This window comes from Bicyclus anynana, chromosome 22, assembly GCF_947172395.1.
Source record: "Bicyclus anynana chromosome 22, ilBicAnyn1.1, whole genome shotgun sequence".
NCBI lineage: Eukaryota > Metazoa > Arthropoda > Insecta > Lepidoptera > Nymphalidae > Bicyclus > Bicyclus anynana.
In genome coordinates, this window is record NC_069104.1 from 8,784,433 (window position 1) to 8,802,994 (window position 18,562).

An 18,562-nucleotide genomic window follows, 5' to 3' on the forward strand; every position below is an offset into this window, starting at 1 on the left:
TATATATACACGAAAACGTTGGACATCCCGAGATCAAACTAAGAATTATTACATTGTTGTTAATATGTTTAAAAATATTAAATTCTATTCTATTTCATCAAAAGAACCTTTCTAGAAATATTCAATTATTAAGATTATTTTTATGGTAAATTGAAAATTACATACTAACGGTTTAAAAAGTAAAATAGTTTAATAATGTTCAATAGCGTTTTATGTTTGTGCATAATTGACTTTTTTAAATCGTCATTTTAAATTCGCTCAAAACGCTCCATAAACCGTTTATTAATACAACGCTCGCAAGCAATAATTAATTGAACTTGGGAAAAATTGTGGTCGTAATCGTTGGGATCGCTTAGTGGAACGTATACATTATTTTAATCAGTCTGAACATTAGAACTTAGAGCCGTAAAACCAGTTTAGATGAAAAAAATATTGTTATCGATTGTTTATTTATTTAGCCGTCTGTGGTCTGTCTATGGATGGGTGGTCTATGGTGGTCTATGGCACCAAATTGATTCACATCACAGGGTCGTTTTTTTTACTTTACTCATGGTCATCCTAACAAAGTTAACAAACCTTTCGTTGGTGGTGACGACGTCGTATTTTGCAAACAAAGAAATTAATCTAAGTTGACCTCACATGATAATAATCATCAAGAAAGAAAATATAAGAGAGCCACAAGACTTACCAATTTGAGTACAATCACAGTCTCAGTAAAGTGAATTGATTGTGAAACAAAATGTCAACTCCTGCCAGAAGACGTCTGATGAGAGATTTCAAGCGGTAAGTATTTTTGGATTGCTGGGCAATTCGCACTCTTGAAAATTGCCATTCAGTGCAAACTAACGAAATATTGTGTCGCGCTGATTCATAAAATTACATCACAGTCACCTTCATCGATTTCTATTCTGTTCCACATTCATGATTAACAAATTGATTTTACTACTTCCATGTAAGTTTAGCGCGCTATATATGGGTCGGACGTTATATACGTCATTCCTGAACCTACATTTTAATGGATTTGTAAACATTGACCCAAATATTGCAAACACCCACTTTTTCGTGAATAATGAGAACACCTGATTCACCAAAGTTGATACAGTATTTGTACAAAGTCATCATCTTGATTTAAACCTTAATTTGTGTCTCAATGAGGCTCAAAGAGAGGCATCCAGAAGTTAAATTCACAGTGGTAGAATGAGGGTAAACAAACTGATTTAGGTTAAACTAATAGGCATCAGTAAAAATACCCTATAATCTATGTCATTGTGATCATTAACAACCCATATTCGGCTTACTGTTGAGCACAAGTCTCCTATTAGAATAAGAGGTGTTAGACCTTAGTCCATCACACTGACCAAATGCAGATTGGCAGACTTCACACACATAGAAAATTAAGAAAATTCAGGTGTGCAGGTTTCCTCACAATGTTTTTCCTTCACCGTTTGAGACTAGTGATGTTTAATTTCTAAAATGCACATAACTGAAAAATTGGAGGTATATGTCCCGGACCAGATTGAACCTACACCCTCTGAATCAAAAACAGGTCATATCCTTTAGGCTAAATATTATATTCTAAGTAAATCTCTTATAATCAAATTATAAATTGTGGTTACAATGAGAGTGATGAGTTCCGAAAGTCACATGGTATGATGACATATTTAAAAGGTCCAGATTAATGTTCAATGAAAAATGAAAGCATTATTTTATTGTCTCATATTAAATTATTTATTTTTTCAGCTTACAAGAAGACCCACCGACCGGTGTGTCAGGTGCTCCCACTGATAACAATATTATGATCTGGAATGCTGTGATATTTGGACCTCATGATACTCCATTTGAGGATGGTACCTTCAAACTAACAATTGAATTCACAGAGGAGTACCCAAACAAACCTCCAACAGTTAGATTTGTTTCTAAAATGTTTCATCCCAATGTATATGCTGATGGTGGGATTTGTTTAGACATATTACAAAACAGATGGAGTCCAACCTATGATGTGTCGGCCATTTTAACCTCAATACAGGTAAACCAATAAGTATTTATTCTATTTTAGAAATAAAATCATTAGTTAATCATAAATAAAATCAGTAGTTGACATATCAAATTTAATATAAACATTATTAATTTCGCATAGTACATGGATTAAGGGAGCAAAATATATTGATATTTGATATTAATTAATAATAGTAAAAGATTTCTTGCAAAACTCAATTTATAAATCATGTATTTTTTCAGCTTTTTACAATGTTACTTGATGTACTAAACATCAAACAAATTTTTAATTTTTTGTTAAATGCTTTGTTGGTAAGGGATTTGTTATAATGACGTCATGACACAGTCGAAATATAGACCATCATGACCAACAGGCATTTTGGCTCACATTATCAAAAAATTATTTAATAATTAAAATGTTCATGTAATGTTTCATGTAGTAAAATGATAGTGAACTATACTTATGAGACCATTTAAAAATAAATGTCAACTATTATCTAGTCAGCCTATTAGGCTGTTGCTGGCAACATCCTATTAGTAACATCAGGTGTGAAAGTCAAAGGCCAACATCATACCAAAGAAAAACAAATCTTGAGAAACTACAAAGGTATCCCGTAATGCATTATGTTATATGGAAAATGGGAATAATAATTTGTAATACACTTATACAATGCTGAGTTTATTTATGATGATCTAATAATTCTAATATGAACCTTTGTATGAACATAAACATTTCATATGTTAAAGTTATTCACTTTATGAATTTAAGCAGCTCCTTTCTGGAATTCTGTACTAATGTTAGTAGTAATAGCTAAAAATTTGGTGGTGTTACATTTCCATAAATCAAGATAGCATGCCAAGTCTTCAGTCCTTGAATAAAATCTGATAGTGAATGTTACAGAGATTAACATTCCCTTGTTTATAATATCCTATAGTAAGCCCACCAACCAGTATGTAGTACCAGCATGGTGTATCAAAACTCCAAATACTACATCTATAATGAGAGTGGCCTGGCCCTGTAAGATTAAGTAAAATAGGATGATGACGAGGTATATAGATAAAACTTTAAAAGTGATTTTTTTTTTTAAAAGAATATTTGCCATATTTTTTATAATATGACCAGTATTCTCATTTCCCCTCCAACTAGTCGGGAAAGACTGTGCTAGGAGTGGGTACGACAATAGACCAACGGGGTGGGGATCGAACCACCACCCTTCGGTGATGAGTCCAACTGCAAAAGCTTAAGAATTTGAGAGAGGAATATCTTTTCCATGCATTCTGTCTAGGTTATAAAGTTCTTAAAACAACATTAATGCTAAAGAATCATTACTGACTAAATCTGTGAAGTAGTAGGTAACAATACCTATTGTTTCATTATTTATGAAACAATATATGCCTTGTATATAGCTATTAAATCAAATGAATCACAGCAAAATTGTGGGTTTTTTGCCGAGCCTAGTGAGTCATTCAAATTCTTCATCTTATGAATTTAATATTTATGACTATTTTTGCACTTCTACTGACCGCCCATTGACATTAATGAAAGATAATTGAAATAACATAAACTTTATACTAAAGCCATAGTCAAGGAGTACTGTTTACCAAGAAACCAATTAAAAATGATTGTATAAATCGCAAGTCATTTCACACCTAGTAATAGTATACACATGAAATTTCATCTAAATTAGTCCAGCTATTTAGCAGGCATAATACCTGGACTACAATCTCACTTGTTGGTAAATGATTATGCAATCTAAGATGGAAGCAGCCTATAAGGAGGAGGATGTAAATCCACACTTTTTCCGGTTTCTACAGGACATCGTACCTGAATGTTAAATCTCTTGGCGGTATGTCTTTGTCAATATGTTGGTAACTCACCATGCCGGCAGTCTCCCATCAGCCAAATCTAACAAACTCATATTTATTTATGTTAGCTAATACATGATATTATTTTCATTACAGTCGTTGTTAAGTGACCCAAATCCCAACTCCCCGGCGAACTCCATGGCTGCACAACTATACAAGGAGAATCGGAGGGAATATGAAAAACGTGTCAAAGCTTGTGTGGAACAGTCGTTTATTGATTAGCACAGGCTTATAGAGTTGAAATGTACACATTGTTTGGAACTGTGCTAGCATCGGCATCCATCTTACAAAGTCATTGGGACATGTGTATAAGTTATAATTAATTAATATTTAATCATCGTACACTGGGCACTGCCATTGCATGGCAGTTAGATATGGAACGAACATTTTTGAATCATATAATGTCACCCGTAGAATAATATTGTGATACAATATATTAATCAACATTAGAATATGTATTATAACACATTAAAAAAATAGATGGTTGGATTACATACATTTAATAACATAGTAATAGTGAATTTGAACATTTTTCAAGTGTAATTTGTGTACTGTCATTTAAAAAATTTATTGTGTACACAGCACACCCAAAGGTGTTGTTCTAGTTTTACGTAAGCATTATGTATGTAGGGAGCGGGGGGTTATTGCTTTGCTTATTTTTGATGATATGATGGTTAGGGGACTATGGTGATTAAACCCTACGGATTGCATACAAATAATAACATAGTAATAGTGAATTTAAACATTTTTCAACTGTACTTTGTGTACTGTGATTTAAAAAATTAATTGTGTACACATACGAGCACACCCAAAGGTGTTGTTCTAGTTTTATGTCAAGCCTTAGGTATGTAGGGATCGGGGATCTTTGCTTATTTTTGATGACATGAGGGGAGGGGAGTATAGTGATTAACCCTACACACTATGCTTGAAAATAAAACACATTCGAAGATTCCCAAGAGTGAAAAAAGTGCATAGAACAATGTTTACGTAAGGATGAAAGGGACTGTAAGAACTACTTACTTTTGCTGACAAACAACCCTCCCCCCGTGTCAGCAAATGTTTGTAGGGGTAAATAATTGTAATAAATCTGCTTACATATTACTTGAATAGCAAAATTTCAATCAATATTTTTATTATTTCATAGAAATTAATAAGAAAATATTTTTATTATAAATGTTTATCATTTCTTCAATTGTAGTTTCCTCAAGAAGAGTTGTGAATTCCTATGTACTATTGCTTATTAATCATTATAATCAATACTTAACTCCTAATTATTGTTCAACACTTGCATATGTTTTAGCTGATAACTGACCCAGTTGGTAGTATAACAGTGGAATGCACATTCTAGGGGCACCTCTAGGAAATCATTCACCGGTTGAGTGTCAAATTCTCAAACAAATACAAGGTTAAATTTGACACTCAGTAGCTGAATGATCCTCTGGGGGTGCCCCTACAACGTCTACGAATTCCACTATATAGTAGTATCACTCTTAATATTTGTCTTCATAATATAACTAGATATGCTTTCGTTTATAACCACTGCATCTTTGGAGTTCAGGATTTGTGATTATTACTAATCGACATTGTTATTTCTTGTGAATAATAAATATACCTATGCAATAAATGATAAATCTTTTTTAAGTATTAAAATATATTTATTTCAATTACTGCAATGTTTACTAATTATAATTAGTATGAGCAATTTTATAAAATTTACTTTTACAAATACACTTTTGAATTATTAATGTATTGTATTTTATTCAAAATTACACATAAGATTACTTGAATATTGCAATACCAATGTGAAAGATGTCCCAATGAAGGAAATTGTTGAAGCTACATTTCACAAGAGTGTGGTTCCCAGATACCACTTTTACAAATAGGTGTGTGTATAATGTTTGTCATCTAGTAAATATTATTTTTGGTTTTGATTTGTGTTTTAATTAACTCTGTTCCTGTTTTAAAGTGATTGGAATCAACATTATTTATAACAATTACCGCAAATTACTTAACCCAACTCCAAAAAATAATTATTAATTTTTACTAGACTTAATAGTATCCAGTCAAATTGATATTAATTATTTGTTATATAAACATATATATTTCATATATGATTAAATCTTATATTTAAAAAAGTATAAAAAGCGATAATAAATACACATTAAAAAATATTCAAGAAAGATATTTCTGTCCCTGCTTTTCATGTGATATAAATATGAAGGAAACTATTAGTTTAAAAATAATAGTTATTGACTTAATTTTTAATGGCAAAAGTAAAAGCTGTAGTAATTTTTTTATAAGACACAACATTATTATGATTTTTTTATCTATTAAAGTTTGTTAGTCTTAACAACAATCAATCTTACTATCAACTACAATCTAATACACAGGTAAAAAGCCATTAATAGACAATTTATATATAGAGGTTCTGAAAAGACCTATTTTGATATAAATTGTGATTTCCCAACAAACACACATTAGTTTGAAGTATGTGACCAAAATCACATATAAGTAGGCAACCATCATCTAGTCTTAAGATCCTCTTTCACTTTATAAATTAAAAGTTCCATACACACAGTAGCATCTTCAGCACTGTCATGTCCGTCAACAGAGTTTTGTATAATCTTTTTCAAGTACTCCGATGATAGATTTCTCAAGGCCCTTTTGTATGGAGGTCCCATTTTATGGGGATACAAAACACTTGTATCTATTACTGTATCATGAATGAGTTTCAGTGCTTTAAAATCAGATTCTAAACTATGACCTATTAATATAGTTTTACTATTAAACATGGTAAGCAGTGTTGCTTGCACGTTGAGTAATGTTGTTCTTACTTCTGACATTTGTTCTTCTGTGATGCCAGAATATCTAGTATTGTAATCAATTATTGGATGCAAAGGTTTAACGAGAGTTTCATACACAACCTTACATGCAGAATTAATTACGGTAACTCTAGTTAAATCTAAGCCCTGTGTCGTGTAGCACATTTCACAATCCAATGAATATACACCATAATCGTCCATGTCGTGCTCTGGAGGTAATGTTTTCACATATCCTTTTAAGTTTTCAAAGTCCACATATTCATACACATGACTTGAAGCTATGCAACACCCATCAGATGTGCCGTCTTGACTGCAGCATTGGTACCGTACTTCACCTCTAATTCTGTATTTATTATTCGGATGATAAATACACTCTTCTTTGAATGTTGGTAAACCTTTTTTATCCACAGTATAAGTCTTTTTACATCGACAACACGTTCTCACGTATCCTTTGGGAGGAGTTTGTTTGTTTTGTCCGTGAATAATAGCTCTCCCTTTCACACCACTACTATGTGGTCTGGGAAAACCATTTTGTATCAGTTGTTCTTCTGTTAGTATCCATTTTTTGATGTTATCATAAAACTTTGCACCTGTAAATTGTTGGGGGTCTTCGAAATTCCTTCTAATTTTACTTTCTATACTCCAAGAGCCAGTGTTTGATTTACTCACTGTGCCTGGTATTTGTTTGCCGGGTGTAATCTCACATCCAGATTTCTTGACACCATTACATTCGAGAACCTCTTTTTTGAGCCTGCTGATAGCAAGAACTGCTGAATTTTTGTATATTTGCACAGTGGAGCACTTTTTACTAGTCGCTAACTCCTCTTGTTGTGCTCTGGCATAAGCGTCAGTTGCAGAAATATAAATCTTTAAACAATTGTCAATCATCATGTTTAAATATGTGGACCTAATATTTGCTGGTATTTTTGAGCCAAGTGGTTCTAAAACACCTGGCCTATCTATAAATTTTTCACTTGGTATGTGAGCTACCCTCTGAGTACCCTTTTTTACAGTTTGTGTTATTGTGCAACTAGAAGAAGGATCACTTTTATTTGCAGACATTGTACTGGGTGCTATGACTTTCTTTGCAGTCAACATGGTCGATGCATAAGGTACATGAGCGATACGAATTTTGGAAACGCTTGAACTAGGAGGTGGAGAATTGAAAATAGCCTTTGTAACCTCTGGCTTTTGAACTAATCTTATAGAATTATCACTTTCACTAGCACTTTTGGACGCATGGAATTCCCTTACTTTAGCTAAACGTTCAGCCATAGCTTGTGCTGCACTAACTTTAAAATCTGGTTTTATAGGTGCTTTAGGTATTATTTTAATATTCTTATCAACTGTTCTAGAAATTCTTTTTTTAGTGGGTATGTATTCCTCAACATCAGGCTCATTTTCTATTTTGTCTTTACTCTCTTCACTATTATGTGATAGCTTGGTAGGAACATATTCTTCAAATATTTTTTTACATTGCAGTGCAATGGTTTCCTCGTCCGACTCTGACAATTCATTTAATTCCTCTTCAAAATTGTCATCATAATTATGATTGTCTTCATCATTTGTAATTTTTCGTGCACTGCTTTCATGTCTGTCCTTACGTTTATCTTTTTTGTCTTTTGATTCTTTAGAACGGCTATGCGACTTATGGCTTTTGCTATTACTTTGTTTATCATTGTTGTTCTCATGTTTTGAGGGTTTTGATGAATTATTTTTAGAATGTTTTGAATGAGAGTGTGATTTTTTGTCTGATTTGTTATTCTTTTCATGCCTATTTTTATCCTTGCTAGAACTTTTTTGATTACTCTTCTTGTCAGATGATTTCCTATCGTTTTTGTCTTTGTCATGACGTTTTTCTTTTCTTTCTACTGATCTACTTCTTGATTTTTTGTCAGTTGTCTTTGATGATTTCTCTTTGTCAGATTTAATTTTTTCAGGCTTAACACATTCATTAGTTGTAGTGTTAGTTTTTGGACTTTTTTCCTCAGGTTCCTTTTTTTCATTCTTTTGAGAAATAGGTTTTTCTGTTTTTTCTTCATCCAAGATTTGATCTAAAATATCAAACTCTGGTCCTAGATCATCAAGTCCATTGAGGTCACCGGAGAGCTTCCTTTTTTTAACATCTGGCTCTTCCTCATCACTAGAGAAGCATGGAACTAAAGACCTCGGTGTTGGCTGATATGTAACTGAAGATTGAACACTTTTAACTTTAGCTGGTTTATATTCTAATATTTTTTTCTTGCTCACAGTTTTATCTGAGGGTACATAATTAACTGTCGAGTTCTGGGACTCTTTAGGTTTATATTCTGGTATTGTCTTTTCAGTACCTGGTAAATATTTTTCCCCCGATTCTGTCGAACCTTTAGGAGTGTATGGATCAAGCTGGGCCTTTTCTGAACCTGGATTATACTGTGCTGGTGGCAAATATGTGAATACCTGAGTACCATTTGTGTCTACAGGTCTTTTGATGGGTATGCTAGCTGGTTTTCTGGGCGTGTACGGTACTGGTATGTGTCTCCGTTTTTGTTCATTATTATCATCAATGTTTTCAGATTCGATGTGGTTAATTTTGTTTAGTTCGGCAATCGGGGTCGGGTTGTAGGTCACTTTAGACGAAACGGGCTGGCCAGCGTTCAGTTCTAAATTTGTAACAGTATTCTGCGATGTCGAAGCACCTGTCTCCGTTTGCTGGAGAACCTTTTGTACCGCTGCCGATACCAGTTTCTGTAGGATTGCTCCACTTTCAATTCCATCGTTATTTTGTGGTTCTTTCTTAACGTGACGAAAATGACAATAGGGCCGCTCGCAAAAACCACTGTCGTAGAAGGGGCAATTGATTCCTTTAAAATAGCCAGTCGAAGGTAGCATCGTATATGTCTTTTATTTATAATTCATTAAAACTACTATAACAATAGCTACAATTGAAAACATAATTTTGACTACTAAAGCAGACATTAACCACAGCAGAAAATAAAATTCCTTTGAAGTTTGAAGTTTTAAACCCACAGATGTTTATCTAATAAATAGTAGTTGATCGTAGACAGAGAAACGACATAGAGAGGCTTTCGTTATTCGTACGCAGACTAATTACCATAGGACCTGCCTCGCTACACGTTACCTCAACAAACTGCTTATAATCGATGTTTCATTGTGTCAAAATTACTCGTGTGATTTAAATGTATAATTGTGTATAGTTAATAATAATGTAGTGTAAGTACACTTAATTGGTGTTAAATATTTTCGTAACTTTAATTTTAAGTTTACCACTTTACTTACCACCTCATGACATAACTTGACGTTTCAAAAGTGTTTGTTAGCTAAACCTAATTGAAATAATTAAATTTTGAATGTGTGCGTTACCTTGTCCCCTCAAAAAACGACATTTTTGTTGATAAATTTGAGTGCGATACAAGTCCGAAGGTATTTGACCTGAGCCATAATAACATGCGTCGCATTCTTTCTACAGTCTGAGCATTGCTATTATTTTCTCTGTCTAAGATACGAGGCTTCAAAATATTAGACTAACGTTCAGAAATGGCTACCATATGATAACTAAAAAAACAATAAATTCATTGTTGCAAGTTCCAGAACGAAAAATTGTTACAAAAATTCAAAATCGTTCTCTTTCAAAGAGCTTTCAAAAATAATGATAGTATTTGTCAAATTATCAATCAAACAACAAATATTTTTAATCGTTCATAATCGTTATTTTTTATGCCATTGCCATTCATTATTGAATAATAAATTGACGTCTTAACTACCTATTTATTGCCATAATAATGGCACAGGAAGAAGACGAAGAGGTAGGTTCAAATCATAGACTGGGTTATGAGTTCTAATATATACCACAGTATACAAATCTTTACTCTGTATATATAGTGTATAGCATTGTATCTACAGTACGCTCAGCGGACTTGTGATCTTGATAAATTATTGTTCTCGCTGTGACGGTAATAGCGAACAAAAAAGCTATAACTCGGAGCCGTAAAGCCATTTTATTTTTTTAAAAGCGAAGCGTTCTGACGTCACTGCAAATTCAATATGGCCACCCCATATTACTTTCAAATTAGGTATTGAAAATTGTAAGTCAACGTACATTGAATAAAGGGTATTCAAACAACTTAATTGGATACTGTACCTACATATTCAATACACTATAGTCTATAAGATAACGACCAGTGGTGAAGGTAAAACTTTAATTCAATATTAATTATATAACGAATTTAATTCAAAATTAATAATAAAAAAAACCGGCCAAGTACATTAAGGGTTCCGTGCCAATATCTATAAAAACGGCAAAAATATTTCTTCATTCTATTTTTTAGTATTTGTTGCTATAGCGGCAACAGAAATGGCAGGTGAAAAATTTAACTGTTTTATTATCACGATTTACATGATACAGCCTGGTGAGGTGAGCGGTGACAGACAGGTGGATCCTTACCCAAAAGGTAAAACGGTACCCTGTTATTAAGGAGTAGCAGGGTACCGTTTTACTTTTTGGGTACGAAATCCTAAAAAAATAAATTACTATTTTCTGGGGTCCTCTTCAGTTGCTTTGACACGTGTTTCATAGTTACGCCACCGGTGTCATATTATTGCTACAAATAGGTATATTTTTTTTTTTTTTACTAAACTAAAATCTTTACTAAAAATCATACTAACTTATTTTTTTTTTTTTGAGGATTTCACTTTCAATGTAGAAGAAGTACAAAACATAGTAAGGGACAACATTGAGTTTTGTCTTGGAGGGAACATCTATAGTCATTCTCGTACACCCCAATGGATCTCTGTGATCACAGAAAAAACTTTGGCAAGACTTAATAAGCTAAACAAGCCTTTCAAATACATCAGTAAGTAAACTTCATACTCGTAATTGTATTAGATATGCTTAGGTAAGTAGTTCACATTTATCCACGTAATGCTAAGTCGGTTACTTTATTCAGTCCGTAATTAAGGGATCTTCTGTCTCAAGTTATTAGGTAATTACGAGATTACTTATCAACATCAAGTGACCACATTGTTTGGCGTTAAAAATTTAAAATATTCGTTACATACAAATAAAATGAATATACAACTCTTTGTGAATATAATGATGTTTATTTTTAGTGAGGATGACGGTGACCCAAAAAAATGGTACAGGTTTGCACACAGCTGCTGCATACTTCTGGGATATAACCACTGATGGTACATGCACGGTGCGATGGGAAAACAAATACATGTACTGCATAGTTAATATATGGGCACTAGCATTACAGCTATAGTCAATTACATAGTATTTATCGTTATAGGTCTCTCGCACAAGTACAATAACATTGACACTAAAGTAGGGTAAGGTTGCGGCCTTAATATTGACGGCCTTCGTGCCGCAGTGGGTTTACAAGACGGAGGTCCTGAGTTTTATATCGATCCCCGGCTGGGTCAATCGAGGTTTTCTTAATTAGTCCAGGTCTGGCTGGAGGGAGACTTCGGCCGTGGTTAATACCGGTAAAGACGTAACGCCAAGTAATTTAGCGTTCCGGTACGATGGCGTGTAGAAACCGAAAGGGGTGTGGATTTTCATCCTCCTACAAAGTTAGCCCGCTTCCATCTTAGATTGCGTCATCACTTACCATCAGGTGAGATTGTACTCAAGGGCTAACTTGTAAGGAATATTTAGAAAAAAATCCATAGGATCGACCTTGCCCTGGTTTATTGACAATATGTATTTGTGTGTGTGGGAGACCTTAGGATTTATTACTTATTTGGAAATAAAACAAAAACATAAAGCACATTTTAGTATTTTTATTTTTGGTAAAATTTACCACAATACAAAATAATGATAGAAATAAATAAAGTAATAAAATGTATAGACAGGTCATAGAACTATGCATTGTAAAATTGGTGCTTTTAAAGCAATATAATATTATAATTTATAATAACATTAGGCAAAATGGCATGTGTACATTAAAAATAAAAGCATTATTTTTAACACAAAATAATATCAAGAGCAGACATTTTTTTTTACTCACTTAATATAATTAACGAAATCAATTCATTCATCACTTAGTGATTTGGTCTTTTTATATTTAAAAATTATATTTGTAGGACTAATAATAAAATGCACATGCGATCAACTTAAAAGCATGATTTTATATTTTACACAACTCAAATATTACAAATATAAATCAATAGAAGATTAACACCATTGGGGTCAAGAGATAAAAAAACATTAGAGGCGTTTCTGTGCCGTGACAATAATCGTTAGATTATAAATGAGAATTTTTAGTCGATTGACAGAAGCATGTCACAAATCACTCTTGGAGCATTAGTAATAGGAGATAAGACATGAGTTACCAAGTCTACTATTCAGCTCAAAAATTCTAAAAAAGATAGCTCTAATTATACCAATCAATTTAAATTAAAGAGATTAATGTTCAAACCATTTGGTTGGCATTTAAAAAAAAATACTGTCTTTGCAAGTTTTTGAAGTACAACAAAATTTTGATAATTTCTATGAAACTGGCAATGGTTAAAATGTCCCATCGTCAATATTGAAAATATTTATCGCCAATATTTAAAATATATATTTGGAACTGAATAACGCAATATAAAATACTGTTACAAAGGTTTTTTTTTAAATTATATTGGAACTCTCTTATTAGCTGTATCCAGAAACCAGACAATAAAATGTTATGAAGGCAGAGTGGCACAGTGGGTAATGACCCAACCTTTTGCAACCAGGCCGTGGATTCAATTTCCAGATTTAGAAAATATTGGGGTGAAGAGCAACAGAATTTTTCAGCGTCTGGTATGTTTTATAAATATTATTAAGTATTTATGTATATTCATTAGTATATTCCCATAACACAAGCCGCGTTTGGTTTGGACCTAGATGTTGATGTGTGCAGTGTCTTAATATATTTATTTATTACAAAAATGTAGGTAGAAAACAATAAACCAATGTTCCGAGAGTGAATCATACTGTTTATCATTAAATTTGCAAACGTGTCGTGACGTCACAGAAACGCTAATTCATAAATACGGAACGTACACAGAGGTAAGAGGAAAATAATTAATTCATATTAACATTATTTGATTAAAAACTTATATTAAAAATAGTTGTTAATAATAATTCATATTGATTAAAATTACCTGTACTTTGTTATTTATTATTATTATTATTTATTATCATTACTCGATGTACAACTTCTACTACGTTTATTGATCAAATTGTTTGAAACATGTATGTATTACAATTAACTAATGAAATTATTGTATGGCTATATTTAAAAAAAATTTAATTCCTAAAGACTAGTCCACAAGTTAACCGTTTTAAAAATGAGTGCATAAAAAATAACAAAGTGAAAACAAAAATACAAAAATTCTGACCATTACTGTTAAAAAATCATGGTTTAATACCACTACATTTTCTTTCATGTGGTAAAGCTATATCAGACGGAAATTCGACAGAATGGAAAAAAGCCATATAAAAATTGCTAAGAATTTGTTTTAAAAATAATCCGCATTTCACATGTAAACTCTATAAAAAGGTATAAATCCATATATCTCAACAAAATAGGTAAATAAATTGCTAAGATATTTTTTATATATCATACAAAATAATGTGAAAAGAAAACTATACAGAATGGATAACTTTTGCTGGGACAGTAAAGAGCACCTTATACACTGTAACTACAGAAAAATGTACTTCCCATATTTTTGATCTAAAAAGATTTACGATTTGAGATTTTTTGATCTCCACAATACATTTTTACTGTATATGTATAGCTTAAAAAGTCTCAAAAACTGTTTATGATCAACTACGACGTCCTCCTGTACTTATCATAACAGTTATGGCATCCTCCATTACTTTCCCAACAAAGAAATCCACTTTTATTTTGCAAACAGGGTTGTCATCAATCCACGTAACTTATATGTTATAAAATATTTAAGTATTTTAATGTACTATAAATGGACTTAATTAGTGTTGTAAAATTGTACTTGTTGTTACATTTAAAAGATGGCAACCCTGGCAATAGTTTTCTGTAAAATAAAAAATCAGTGCAAATTCATCTCTGTACAGAATGACAATTACTATTACTAACAATTATTCGGTTTTACTGGTTCACCTATGGAATATGGTTAATACTGCTTTAATAGATGCAGTCAGTCACTGTTCGGTCCTAAATTAGCTTTGCATTCGGTCCTGCATCTAGAATCTAGACGATAGATATTATTATAATTATAACTAGAATTGTGAAAATTTAAAAATACACTGGTATTTAGAAAATTGTGATGAAACTGTGATGAATAAAACGCTATATCACTATGTATAAAAAATAAAATCACACAAAAAACCATATCATTAAGAAAATATAAAAAAAAGAAACATTGGTACTTTTAATATTAACATATTAGTTTTGAACTCAAGCTGTGTTGAAATGAACGTTAAAGCTAAGAAATGTGCATTGTCGTGTTCAATCTTTTTTGGGCTGGACGTGTTTTAATATATCATTGTAAAATGTCCATCAAAAACAACTTATCGGAGCCAACCCGCACACCAAAATAACTTATTATATACATGATGTATTGTATGTAATATGTAATGTCCTATAAAGTACAACCCTACCGCTATGACTACGATAAAACAATTTGTCACTTAAAATCCATTATTATGACAGATAATTTCTCTTATTTACAAATTAGCTATACAAATACTTATTAAAATTACAATTAAAAAAAAAAAGTAACATTGTACTCGCAACTTTGCTACCCTTCATTCGAATGTATTTACGTTAATTACCAACTAGTTTCATGTATATGTACATTCACGTTACGTTAGTCGAGACTTAACTTATCACAAGAGGAGAAATAGAACAAATGAGGAACAAATATACTACGCACTAACCGTTCGTTTCCTAACCTCGGGTTACCGCATATCACATCAATATTAAGTGCTGGCGTTAACCGCACACCTAAAGTCGTGGCCACACTCGTGCGCTTTCATCTTCACCTGTCAACTGTCAAAATGTCAAAGTTGAAAATGAAAGCGCATGCGCGTGCACACATTAAAGCCGCTCGAGAACCTCTAACCGACCTAACTAAAACGATAGGTACAACTTAAAAATATGTACACAATGTATAGAAACTTATCACAAAATAATAAAATATTTATATTGAAAACCAATCGTTAATATAATGCTTTCTATTCACTTAGAAATTTCCAATTGAATAAGTAAACTTGATTTATTTTCGTGACTTCTCCTTCACTTCAAACTTAACCCTACAGAATCCCTTTCACTAACATTTGCTTTTTGTGATGCCGCAATGTGATGTTTGGTTACCTACATAATATTTGGAAATTTATAAGTTAATACATTACAATCCAACAATTTTAAACACTGGGTAGATTCATAAAGAGATCATAACAAGATTCGTGAAAACTTCCGTGACCGTTGGCTCTAGAGGCTCTATATATGTCAAGATAAGAGGTGGGAATTAAGCGATATGTTATTTGGACTTATTGTCTTAATTATGTACATATAAAAAATTGTGCTCGACCCAGTATTTCATTTCGCACCATAACGTTTTGCTAACAGAGTGAAGAAGGATGACCGTGTTCTTTACACTCATAACATTTTACCATCAAACACTTAGTTCGTCTAAAAATACATATGTCTAAACCAGTAAAGTACTTAATCGATTATTATGCTATTTAGTAATTAATCCGACATATTGTTGTGTTTTTGCTTAGTAGACTGCGGCCGCGTCTAGCCCGACAGTTGCCTTTGTACTGAGCGCACATGGAAACCAAGTGCATGAGTACTTGGCCGCTGTAAGTCTAGACGCGGCCTAAAAACACTGAAATGACGGTAGTTTTAAACAACAATACAACATAAATATAAGTGACACGATCACTTTAGTAATATTTTCATTCCGAACACCGCACATCGTTCTCAAAGCCAGTATAATTGACACAATCGATTCACTTACTGCCAGTTTTCTCAGTTGAGGTACTTTCGACACTTTTTCGCACCGCACGTGCAGGGTATTTTGACTTCCTCGAAAGGGAATTTGTAGTCGTAAGTGAGCTCTTCGCCAATGGTTATTCGCCGTAGAGCGAAAATCAAGATGTGCTTGTGGCCGTGGATGTCGACCACGCGGGAATAACAGTTCGGCTGAAAGGTAATACAACAGTTAATAACAAGACAATATTTTCAGATTGGCTTATCAAAGCTTCAGTTCAATTGAGTGTTGTTTTGTCGCAGCCGCGTCTTTTTTTTCAAGTTAAAAATATTTTTAAGTAGTATAAAAAAGCTTGGTATTAAACTGTAATATACGACTGTGTGCTTAGTTTTAAATAAGTTTGTAAAATGGTAGTAAACAAAAAAAAACCTTGGCAGAGTTTGTTGTGGGCTCTTCTCGGACCAAAGCGCTTTGGAACCCTCGTAATTTTAATTTTATGTTTTCGACTATTATTACCATCATTAGATTAAAATAAAGTATGACATAATCCTGACCTTTCAAAAGAGCTTGTAAACTAAGCCTAATTGAAATAAATGAATTTTGTAGTATTAGGTCTATCTTATACTTACTACCTAAACATAAAGCTGATCAAGTTCGCGAGTAGTGTACCTATTGAGTAGTAGTACATGGTTTTAATTCCCACTCGATACCTACACTCGTTACGAGATAAAGGGTCTTGGAAGAGCCAAACGGGCAAGAAAGTGATCGTATAAGGGTTCCGTTGTTTTGAGGTATGTATAGGGAGTATCATACAATACTCACATCACACGAATGGTTGATGAACCTGGCCGCGTTGCCCTTGAGAGTGGCGTCCACCACTAGGTGGTCGTCGATGCGGAACATGTAGCAGCCGCCCACGCCGCGCCGCCCGCTCATCGCCTCGTACTTCTTCTCGCGCTGGTCGGCCAGCACCGCCCGTATCACTTCGCCGGCGTACTCGATTACCATATCGCCTGAAACATATTTTCATTATAAAATTATAGATGGCTAAGTACAATAACTGAGGGGAAACGACCGCGCAGCCGATGACCTAGTCACCGGTCCGAGCATTTTTTTTTTTTTTTTTAATTCATATACTATGTTAGCCCTTGACTACAATCTCACGTGATGGTAAGTGATTATGCAGTCTAAGATGAAAGCGGACTAACTTGTTAGGAGGAGGATGAAAATCCACACCCCTTTCGGTTTCTACACAACATCGTACCGTAACGCTAAATCGCTTTGTCAGTAACTAGCCACGGCCGAAGCCTCCTACCAACCAGACCTGGACCAATTAAGAAAACCTCAATCGGCCCAGCCAGAGAACGAATCCAGGACCTCCGTCTTGTAAATCCACCACGCATACCACTGCGCCACGATGCGCCAGATGAAAAAAAATTAAAAAAAGAAAGAAAATGAAAGTTATCATACGCCATACCTTTGACAATATAGTGCGCCATACCGTTTATTAAAAAGAGATAAATATAGATTTACTTGCTGGCATAAGACTAGTGAACGACCAACAATTACCGGTCATTTATTTATATTGTCAAAAAGGATCGTTAACAACCCATAGGCTATGAAATTTTCTATGATGGCCCCTTATTGTGCTTATTGCTGTATTTAGAGTAGTCAATAAAAAACCCCATAGTATAGTCTTGTCATGTTGCAATGCAAGCTGTAATTTACCATAATCAATGTGTACATCAATTATATCTACAATGAAAAAATTGTAATAATAACAGTACCTTCTTCTATGTCACGTTTGCAGAATAAGCCACGTCCGTGTATGTGTGATCTATACACTCCGACAGATGCCTTCGAAGTCTCTTTAAGTTGTCTAAACCTCATAGCCGGGGGTAAAGTCGCCAAGCGCCTGTAAATTGAAAATT

General features: G+C 33.3%; 4 protein-coding genes across 5 annotated transcripts in view; 2 read left to right on the forward strand and 2 right to left on the reverse strand.

Annotated features, from left to right (window-relative positions):
• The first annotated feature begins 505 nt into the window (after positions 1 to 505).
• LOC112051159 (ubiquitin-conjugating enzyme E2-17 kDa) lies at positions 506 to 5,790 on the forward strand. The gene is made up of 3 exons (XM_024089669.2): positions 506 to 783; positions 1,741 to 2,026; positions 3,958 to 5,790. Exons 1-3 carry the CDS (start codon positions 740 to 742, stop codon positions 4,081 to 4,083), a joined length of 456 nt encoding a protein of 151 aa, XP_023945437.1. The 5' UTR covers positions 506 to 739; the 3' UTR covers positions 4,084 to 5,790.
• A 357-nt stretch (positions 5,791 to 6,147) lies between these two features.
• LOC112051158 (RNA exonuclease 1 homolog) lies at positions 6,148 to 9,991 on the reverse strand. The gene has a single exon (XM_024089667.2). The coding sequence runs from the start codon at positions 9,552 to 9,554 to the stop codon at positions 6,384 to 6,386; it is 3,171 nt and encodes a 1,056-aa protein (XP_023945435.2). The 5' UTR covers positions 9,555 to 9,991; the 3' UTR covers positions 6,148 to 6,383.
• Positions 9,992 to 10,326: 335 nt separating this feature from the next.
• Positions 10,327 to 12,689, forward strand: LOC112051160 (dynein light chain Tctex-type 1). The gene is made up of 3 exons (XM_024089670.2): positions 10,327 to 10,489; positions 11,368 to 11,536; positions 11,793 to 12,689. Exons 1-3 carry the CDS (start codon positions 10,466 to 10,468, stop codon positions 11,945 to 11,947), a joined length of 348 nt encoding a protein of 115 aa, XP_023945438.2. The 5' UTR covers positions 10,327 to 10,465; the 3' UTR covers positions 11,948 to 12,689.
• Positions 12,448 to 18,562, reverse strand: part of LOC112051161 (histone-lysine N-methyltransferase trithorax) — a 30,568-nt gene continuing 24,453 nt past the window's right edge. For both annotated transcript variants that reach the window (XM_052888264.1, XM_024089671.2), the window contains exons 11-13: positions 18,419 to 18,546; positions 17,454 to 17,644; positions 12,448 to 16,843 (exon numbers count right to left, since the gene is read on the reverse strand). In XM_052888264.1, coding sequence (XP_052744224.1) covers positions 16,670 to 16,843; positions 17,454 to 17,644; positions 18,419 to 18,546 — 493 coding nt within the window. In that variant the 3' untranslated portion in view covers positions 12,448 to 16,669. The remainder of the gene's footprint in view (positions 16,844 to 17,453; positions 17,645 to 18,418; positions 18,547 to 18,562) is intronic.

Bases quoted from the DNA above. Each gene is read 5' to 3' on its own strand.
- LOC112051159 (XM_024089669.2), top strand. From the start codon at position 740: ATGTCAACTCCTGCCAGAAGACGTCTGATGAGAGATTTCAAGCG. The intron at 784-1,740 runs GTAAGTATTTTT...TTATTTTTTCAG, and splicing joins CTGATGAGAGATTTCAAGCG to CTTACAAGAAGACCCACCGA. The intron at 2,027-3,957 runs GTAAACCAATAA...TTTTCATTACAG, and splicing joins CCATTTTAACCTCAATACAG to TCGTTGTTAAGTGACCCAAA.
- LOC112051158 (XM_024089667.2), bottom strand. From the start codon at position 9,554: ATGCTACCTTCGACTGGCTATTTTAAAGGAATCAATTGCCCCTTCTAC.
- LOC112051160 (XM_024089670.2), top strand. From the start codon at position 10,466: ATGGCACAGGAAGAAGACGAAGAG. The intron at 10,490-11,367 runs GTAGGTTCAAAT...TTTTTTTTTGAG, and splicing joins CACAGGAAGAAGACGAAGAG to GATTTCACTTTCAATGTAGA. The intron at 11,537-11,792 runs GTAAGTAAACTT...GTTTATTTTTAG, and splicing joins CAAGCCTTTCAAATACATCA to TGAGGATGACGGTGACCCAA.